Source organism: Rutidosis leptorrhynchoides, chromosome 4 (genome assembly GCF_046630445.1).
Source record: "Rutidosis leptorrhynchoides isolate AG116_Rl617_1_P2 chromosome 4, CSIRO_AGI_Rlap_v1, whole genome shotgun sequence".
Taxonomy (NCBI): domain Eukaryota; kingdom Viridiplantae; phylum Streptophyta; class Magnoliopsida; order Asterales; family Asteraceae; genus Rutidosis; species Rutidosis leptorrhynchoides.
Window position 1 is genome coordinate 107,990,489 of NC_092336.1, and position 9,626 is coordinate 108,000,114.

At 34.2% G+C, this 9,626-nt stretch overlaps 1 protein-coding gene across 1 annotated transcript; it reads right to left on the minus strand.

The window, feature by feature from the left end:
• Nucleotides 1-784: 784 nt before the first annotated feature.
• LOC139840025 (DExH-box ATP-dependent RNA helicase DExH5, mitochondrial) lies at nucleotides 785-6,842 on the minus strand. The gene is made up of 18 exons (XM_071830243.1): nucleotides 6,703-6,842; nucleotides 6,522-6,609; nucleotides 6,194-6,436; nucleotides 5,935-6,030; nucleotides 5,488-5,676; nucleotides 5,008-5,167; nucleotides 4,789-4,919; nucleotides 4,338-4,505; nucleotides 3,980-4,252; nucleotides 3,698-3,892; nucleotides 3,386-3,589; nucleotides 2,917-2,986; nucleotides 2,666-2,814; nucleotides 2,271-2,576; nucleotides 2,122-2,181; nucleotides 1,876-2,028; nucleotides 1,655-1,765; nucleotides 785-1,571 (listed from the first exon to the last, which is right to left on the minus strand). The coding sequence occupies exons 1-18, from the start codon at nucleotides 6,714-6,716 to the stop codon at nucleotides 1,098-1,100; spliced, it is 3,084 nt and encodes a 1,027-aa protein (XP_071686344.1). The 5' UTR covers nucleotides 6,717-6,842; the 3' UTR covers nucleotides 785-1,097.
• Nucleotides 6,843-9,626: the final 2,784 nt, after the last annotated feature.

A 9,626-nucleotide genomic window follows, 5' to 3' on the forward strand; every position in this document is an offset into this window, starting at 1 on the left:
TTTTTCCGAGATCATCATTCAACTCGAAAAAATCTAACGAACACAACGGGACTAACTACGCGCGAAACGGACATCGTTAAAAAAACACCAAATATTTCGGACTATATTTCATATATATACATATACGTACAACAAACAACTCAACCTATTAGATATATTAGGTACCAAACAACGTATATTCAAATTCGACCGCGCGTTAACGCGTTGAATACAACCGCAGCAACGCGCGGTCGAATTTTTTTCTAGTTTGTTACTAAAGGAGCACCAACTTGTTTACTTCCTACTAGACCATAGTCAATAAGCAAGTCTAAACAATATTTCTTTTGTGACAAACAAGTCTCACTTTAGCTTTTAAGACCTCGATATCAAAAAAATATTTAAGCTCATCAAAATCTTTGATTAAAATTTTGCTTTTAAAAAATATTTAAAATTAAACATTTTCTGATTCATCATTGTCGATTATCACTATATCATCAACAACCACTGAATCAAGAAATAAATATACAAAATTAACAAAGAATGATCACTTGAACTCTAAATAAAACTTGAAGCATGTCGTAGACCATACAAAGAGTTAACGAGCTTTAGAAACCTTTGTTTCATTTTAAAAAAAAATAATAATAATTAAAAAAAAAAAAAAAAAAAAAAAAAAAAAAAAAAAAACTCCAAGCAACTTCATATACACTTCCGCAATTAAATTATATCACCATTAATAAAAGCATTGTTTATTTCAAGCTGAAATAATATCTAATCATTTTGAATCGATAAAGTTAACAAACACCTTATAGTTGCATATGAGATAGTTAACTAGCTACAACTTTTTGACAAATGAAGCAAAAGTACGTTTGCAGAATATGTAATTTATATGGGTCATGGATCATCATTGATGATTCAATAGGCAATTAAAAAACAACTGAAGCAAACAATTGTACACTAATGACTTGCATTATATACAAAAAAAAATTACATCTGGTTCACTTTCAGCCACTAGTATTCATACAGCAACGGTTGCGATTAACTATTGCAACCAGTTTTGCTTTAAGATAGTCAAATACCCGATTCAGTCATCAATCAACAAAAGAGGGTGCCGCTAGATCCTAGTCGGGATTCTTCTTGCTTTTCTTGAGGATCGACGACATATTACCAACGAAGTCACTGCCTAGATTATTTGCACCGTTGAGCCGATCTAAAGCCTCGGCGGCAGCATCTTTTTCGGCTTGTTTCTTGGTTTGGCAAGGGTGACCCATAAATTGTATGCCATTGAACTCGCAAACTGACCTAAACTGGTTGTTTGCTAATTGTGTGGTTTGATATTTTGGTGGGGGCAAACCCGCTCGGGTTAGTAATGTTTGGAGTTGACCTTTTGAATTGTCACCACCGGGCCCACTTTCTATCCGGGAAACTACAGGTGGCGGTGGTGGTGGTACTGATGCAATATACGGTTTCGAATCGTTATATAGTACCTGGCGGTTGAATACAAAACCGCCGCTACATTTATCTACCGGAATCAGCAAGCGAACAGCAGATATAAGATCGATGTGGGTTTGTAAATCCATTTTGGGATTCAGTAGCTGATTAAAAAAATTAAAAATTGTTAAACTATAAAATAAATGATAATATAAGGTGAAAAAAAACTTTTTCTTAAGAAACTCACTTTAGACTGAAATAATTCATCGAGCTCTCGTCTTAAGTTTTGATACATTTCTGCTACTGTGGGCTCCATAAAGAACTCCAAATATCCCCCTAACATTTTCACGTGGCCATCCTGTTTTATTATATGAAAAAAATTAGAGAGAGGTGGTAAGATGAGCAGGTCAAACGGGTCAATTTTAGTATGAACTGAAATGCCTTATCAAAACGAAGAGATAAACTCACCATATCGCCTTTTGAAATGCTTCCACCGAATAATAACAACACTGAATCAGAAACTGCTGTTGAATCTCTAAGAAAAATGGAGTTGACTTTGACCTTTTCGTTAAAGACCAACCATGGGTACGGAATTTTGGGATCACGTGCATTAACCGAATTCTACAATAGCAAAAAAAAAAAAAAAAAAAAAACAATTAATATAAATCATATCAAATTGCAAATCACACATTTAAATTTAACAGGTGAACTTACAGAGTGTAGATGAACTGGACCGTCCTCCATAGTTTTCAGCGAAAATGACTTCTCATTGTGCTGAAAGTAGATTTTAGATTTTATATAAGATGATAAAAACAAAAAACAAAAAAAAAAAAAAAGAAAACATTAACAGCAGGAAAAATTACCACGACAGAGCAAATTCCGGGATACAAGCCGTAACAGATAACTGCTCGAATGAGATTTTCATCATAACTCCAAGTGTTGTGTTTGATTATATTAAAGTCAATAAGACCAGTACCATACAACAATGTCTGAAATTCGCTACGCAAAGAATCGATAGCTTTCATCGACTGATAAGAAAGAAAATTATTCCAACAATATTCGTATCCCTTATACTCGCGTTCAGCTACTTTCCAACTCTCGTATGCCCTTACAAGGGCAAGATGGTCACTATAATCGCGTGAAAATTGTGCTTTGGCTGCCTCTGCCAGCTGTCATATAACAATAATAACATCTATCAATTACCCATCATTTTATAATTATTATATTCCATAAAATAATATTGAAGTTTACTTCTTACATCTTTCTTGTCTATAGGTGCTAAAAAAGGATCTCGGACGCTAAGACCGGCAGCAATTGTGAGAATCGGGTCTAAGCAATTAAGAATTGCACCGAGTATAAGCATTTTTCCAAGTTTGGGTTCAACGGGAAGCAATGTTAGAAAACGACCTGTTAAGAGATCAGATAAAGAATAAAGTTACTGAAGAGTCGATTGAACGTCCCGGTTAAACGTAATGAGGCGTACAAAATCAGCGTACAAAATCAGCGTACCTAATACAGTCAGATTTTCACTCTCGTCTAATGCACCGATAATCTTGAGGTACTCAATGGCGTTTTGAACCTGCAGACAAACAATATCATCAGATACTTATTTATAATGTACGTCTTATAAATAAATATTCACACATATAGATACACATATATATACAAATACACATATATCCACACACACACACACACACACACACACACACATGTATATAGACACACACACTGGAGAAACCACGATTTTTTTTTCACTGGGGGCGAAATTTTTTGGGTCATGGGCTTTTGGGTTGGGTCAAAATATAGAGGCTTTTTAGGGAAAAATATGAAAATCCAAAACTTTAGGCCTGAAAATTTCATTTCCACCGGGGGCAGACGCCCCCCCTGCCCCAGCTTGTTTCCGCGCGCGCGCACACGCGCACACACACACACACACACACATATAACATATGTTGGGTATGAGGTTGAGCATTACCGCTAATAGCTCGGGGGACTGTAAAGCTTTGGATAAGAATTCGGAAATACTTCCAAATTTTAAACTTTTGATTTGAAGACAAAGCGATTGGAGAGGAGTCCTTAGTATTTCAGGTAATTGATATTCTGCAAACGCTTCGTAAACAGATCTCGGATACAAATGGTAACACTCTCCTGGCTGAACACGACCTGCTCGTCCTCGTCTCTGTAAGATAATGAAAACACATTTAAGTGGGTCAAAATTAACTCACTGGTAAATGGGTCAAAATCGCCACCTCTACTACTACTACTAGTCTTTTATAAAGGAGCTTACTTGTTTCGCAGAAACCTTTGATATCCAAGAAGGAAGCAAACAAGGAGTATTATTAAGAGCATCATATGTTGTCTCTTTAGCTTTACCACAATCGATAACAAAAACAACATCGTCTATTGTGATACTCGTTTCGGCCATATTTGTAGCCAATACTATCTTCCTCACCCCATCCACCGGCCTTTCAAATATTAACCTCTGAAATTCACATTTAAAATTGCAAAGTCGAGTTAATAGTCAATAAGAACCCTTAACAACTATGTAAAACAGACGGGTGGGGCCTACCTGCTCATCGCTGGCCATGGAACCATGACATGTGAGTAACCAAACTCGACCCGTATCGCCCAAAAGATAATGTGCTTGAAGTTTGTCCTTTAAAGAACTTATGTCATCCCACCCGGTCAAAAATACTAAAATAGCACCGGGCTTTTGATTAAGACAAAGACTGCATAGTAAGAATTCTATGAGGTTAAAATTCATGGAATCGGGATTCCAACACGACATTGAATCCCGTGTTTGTTGATTGTAGTACATGAAGTTGGCAGCTCCAAACGCATCCTATTTGTATTTTCACAAAATTAGAACATCACACACACAAAAATACATTAAGGAACGAAACGTTTTGGAATAAATTTGAATTCACCTCAACAGCTGAGGCAATTTGACTTTTTCTCTTTTTAACGAACTGCTTATTTGATTTCCATGCTCTTTCTTGACCGTAATCATCGATTTGATTTTCTTGCGTTAATCTGTATCCAGTAATTTCTAGAACATCTTCAAGAAAATAAGAATGCACAGGGTGCGTAAAACCCTGCAAATAATTCAAACAAAATTTCAACCCGTGTACTTATAAATGGGCCGATCCAAGAGGGTCCAACAGACCAAACAAGACGAAATTCACCCAACCCAAGTGTATTTATATTTGCTAAATCATTTTATTCAAAAAGTTAGGTTACTCTTGAAATAATATAACTTTTGTAATCATATTTGACACATTAAATATTTACAAAAATATAATACAAAAGGAAGACATATGCTGATATGCCAGTAACAGCCCGCCCATTTTGCCACCTCTAATAGAAACCGAATATTACCGGAATCTGGAGCAATGGAGCACCATTAAAGTAGGACGAAAAGAGATTTGCATCCAGGGTGGCACTCATCAAAATGACCCGTAGTTCTGGGCGACGAGGAAGTAGTTCTTTAAGAACAATAAGCAAAAAATCTGACAAAAAAACACGAGTTTAATGAACGAATTCCTAGTCAACAAATATGAAAAGGGCGTAAAGCGTAAAGTAATAAACATCAAATACCTTCATTCATGCCACGTTCGTGAATCTCGTCTACAATGACATGAGTTACACCCTTTAAGTCCCTATCAATTAGTAATCTTCTCAATAAAATTCCAGTTGTGCAGAATAAAAGGCGAGTATCTCTTCCTTTCATACCTTCTAAACGAACTTTATATCCAACCTTTAAGAACAAAGAACAGGTTTAAAATATCTATTAAAAAAGTCTATGTACATCAAATATCCCTAGTAAAGGGGGCAAAATGGATTTACTGGGCAGATCGGAAACAGGTCCCAACGGGTTTGAGTTATTCTTCATGAGATGGAGATACATTTAAAAAAACATATACTTTAGGCTACTTGTAACCAGAAACATTTAACCATTTCTATTTTATGGATGTATAGCATTTGATACATTAGATATAACATAGCCCAACTTGACTCATTGAGTGACAAATAGATCAGCATTGCCACCTCTAAATCAAAAGATGAAGTAGTACTTACAGTATCACCCAACTTCTCCCCTCTTTCGGCGGCAACTCTTTCAGACACAGACATAGCAGATATGCGTCGGGGCTGAGTACAAATGATATTACAAGCGGCCCCACGCATATATTCAATCTCTTGTTCTAAAATGAACTGGGGAATCTGAGTTGTCTTTCCACAACCAGTTTCACCTGAGATGATAACAACCTACAAAAAGCACTTTAATTAAATATATATATCAAGAATTTCATTTTAGATTTTAGATAAATTTTAAATACTAATAGAACTTTTTCAACCTGCTAAGCCAATTTATATCAGCTATCCTTGCACACAACAATCACTTTAATATGTCATTTAAGATAAATATAAAATATAAAATAAAATACCATATTATATCAGCTGTTCTTGCATACAACATTCACTTTAAAAAGGAATTTTATTGACGAAAAAACACACATTAAATACCTGATTTTGTGAAATGAGATCCAATATTGCATCTTTCTCTTTGTATGCAGGGAGGCTATTCCGAAACTGTAGCATCCTAAAACCGTCTGCAGATGCCTATAACAATTATAAATTTTTAATAACGGTATTCGTACTTTCTACACACTGAACGTTTTAGATTCACAATATAAACTTAAGCTATATAGTGTTTCTTATATGTTATAAGTTAACAGCAAAGAATGGGAAACAAAGTATAAAATGATCTTTAACAATATTAAACCTGCCATGCTTGTTGCTCGGTACGCAGTTGCACAGTCCTTAGCCCATTGATTTTCTCCATTGCCAAATGGTTTCGTATAAGTGGTTCTGGTTGGTCAAAAATCCCGTCCTCATTAACTATAATGCCATTGCTACATTTTGATAAAAAATTATCTCGAGAACCGTTCATACTCTTAGCCTTAAAAGCAAGATATTCTTTAAGATGATCATTAACACTCTTTAGTAATCCCGGGGGCAATGACACCTGTTAAAGTTTGAAACTTTTCAATGCATACAAGGATAAATGTGATAATAATGAAGAACTTGCAAGTCTGAGATTGTAAACCTACCTCTCTCTGGGGGCGTTTATCGTCTAGATCAAAACGATAGTTTGGCAAAGGAACCTTGCTTATAACAAGCACTTTGGTATACAAATGGCTGCCAAAAATTAAAAATAGTATTATTTATGATTATTAGTATATTATATCAACATTATAAAAATGTATACTGACTTTTAGATGATCATAATACCTATGCAAACCCATTGTAGTTGCCAAGGCTGATATTTGTTCATAATCACGCCTGTCTTTTTTTTCCCTTGAAACTAACTCTTGTTTGTCCTGGCTATTCACGAGTGCCGTTAGCCTCGACTTCCAAGAATCTATAACAGATGTGGAAGCACCCTGAAAATACAATAATAATCTTAATAGCAGCGCCTAATATATAATAATAATAATAATAATAATGTAATATTAATACAACAAGAGTTGGTTTTAACAGGAAAGTGACAAATGTGATAATGATGAAATAGAAGTAAAGGAATTTTTTAAAAAAAGGATCACATTTGCAATTCTTAGAAAGAATACGATTATATCTGCAATGGGAAATTAATAATGAGGGCACTACTAGAATATGTAATATGAAATGCAAAAGAATATATATATATATATATATATATATATATATATATATATATATATATATATATATATATATAGTGGTAGGATCAAGAGGGAAGTAACCATTCGGGGGGAAGCGGGGGGAAGCAAAAACTTTTTTTTTTTTTTTCGTTTTTTGAAAAAACTTTGTTCACGAACATTATAGATGAGATGAAAATATGAACATTTAGTAGAGACACTTTGTGATAAATGTTTTTATTTTGGCAGGAAAACGCTCGAAGAAGTAATATATAACAATTATCGTGTTTTCGAGCGTATTTTGAGATTTTAGCTATTGGGGTTTAGATATTAGGGTTTAGATATTAGGGTTTAGATATTAGGGTTTAGAAATTTAGGGTTTAGGGTTTAGATTTAGGATTTAGATTGAGTTTTTAACACGAACGGTTTAGAGTTTAGGGTTTAGGGTTTGGTGTTTTGGGTTTATGGAATAAACCCAAAACACCAAACCCTAAACTCTAAATCGGGCTAAATTTTACTTCACAAAACATGGAAAAAAAAACGTTCACATTCTTCACGAACAATATTATCTTGAATGTTATTTTTGTCGATCGTTTTCCCGCCTAAATAATAACATTCATCACGAAGTGTCTCTTCTAAATAATGTTAATATTTTTGTGTGATCTTGATGCCGGAAAAAAAAATTTCAAAAAAAAACGAAAAAAAAAAAAAAATTTGCTTCCCCCCGATTGGTTACTTCCCCATTGATCCTGCCCCTATATATATATATATATATATATATATATATATATATATATATATATATATAGGGGTAGGATCAATGGGGAAGTAACCATTCGGGGGGAAGCAAAAACTTTTTTTTTTTTTTCGTTTTTTTTGAAAAAACTGAGATGAAAATATAAACATTTAGTAGAGACACTTTGTGATAAATGTTTTTATTTTGGCGGGAAAACGCTCGAAGAAGTAATATATAACAATTATCGTGTTTTTCGAGCATATGTTGAGGTTTTAGCTATTGGGGTTTAGATATTAGGGTTTAGATATTAGGGTTTATAGGGTTTAGATATTAGGGTTTAGAAATTTAGGGTTTAGGGTTTAGATTTAGGATTTAGATTGAGTTTTTAACACGAACGGTTTAGAGTTTAGGGTCTAGGGTTTGGTGTTTTGGGTTTATGGAATAAACCCAAAACACCAAACCCTAAACCCTAAACCCTAAACCCTAAACCCTAAACCCTAAACCCTAAACCCTAAACTCTAAATCGGGCTAAATTTTACTTCACAAAACATGAAAAAAAGACGTTCGTATTCTTCACGAACAATATCATCTTGAATGTTATTTTTGTCGATCGTTTTCCCGCCTAAATAATGACATTCATCACAAGTGTCTCTTCTAAATGTTCATATTTTCGTGTGATCTTGATGCCGGAAAAAACAAATTCCAAAAAAAACGAATTTTTTTTTTTTTGCTTCCCCCTTCCCCCGCTTGTTTACTTCCCCATTGATCCTGACCCTATATATATATATATATATATATATATATATATATATATATATATATATATATATATATATATACACTTCATACTTGTACTTATAATTTAATATAAAATTAATTCATCGGTGTTATTTAACTAGATGAAAAGTCAACAGAACAACGCAACTACGTTATACACTTAAATCAGTGTTGTCAAAATCATATGAATAATAATTGTACGAGCCATACAAGGCATTAATAAAACTTACGGCATGAAAAGCAAACTGGAAATCGCTTGCTGAAACGCCATTGACCTGTGAATTGTTCATTTGGTGCTGTTGTTGAGTATTTGAGTAAGAATTAGGGTTTGTTAACCTATTATTATTATTATTAACAACAGAGCAATTATTATTATTATTGTTATTGTTATTGACGACAGTAGTAGCGGTGGGAGTATCAGAGGGTAAAGCGGATGAAGTGACGACGGAATTAATGCGGTGATGGGGCGGAACATAGACGGAGCCGTACGACGTCGGAGGCGGTAAGTCTTTCATCCGATTGCAGGTAGGGATGATGAGGTTTTATCAGTAAGGAAATTAAAATTAGGGCACGAAAAGTGGAGGAGTAATTTAGAGGGGTATGATATAAATAGACGGTGTCTGATTATTAACCGTATGGAAGTAACGTTGGGTGGTCGGTAGATCGGTGAAGGTGAAGGTGGAGGAACGGTTGATTGTACCGACCGAAATAATCAAGGGTTTTGGTTTGTACTTGGATGTATCAGATTTAAAGGTCTGACTAACAAAGAAAGACAACATTTGTGTTTTGATAAATTGAATAATTGAATTAGTTTGATGAACGTGTTTTACTAGAGGGGATATTCTAACGCACCCTTTTTTTATCCTCACACACCTATTTTAACCTTTTACTCTTCTAATAATACTTCATTTATTTAAATTGATATGTTAGGTGTGTGTGAGAATCATCCCCTTTACGAAAGTGTAAAAAATTATTTAAAAAAAAATCTATTATTACAAGAACATAGCACTCAGAATAATCAAATG

Coding starts and splice junctions, on each gene's coding strand:
- LOC139840025 (XM_071830243.1), bottom strand. Junction 2,815..2,916: donor TGAAAATCTGACTGTATTAG/GTACGCTGATTT, acceptor ATCTCTTAACAG/GTCGTTTTCTAACATTGCTT. Junction 2,577..2,665: donor CACCTATAGACAAGAAAGAT/GTAAGAAGTAAA, acceptor GTTATATGACAG/CTGGCAGAGGCAGCCAAAGC.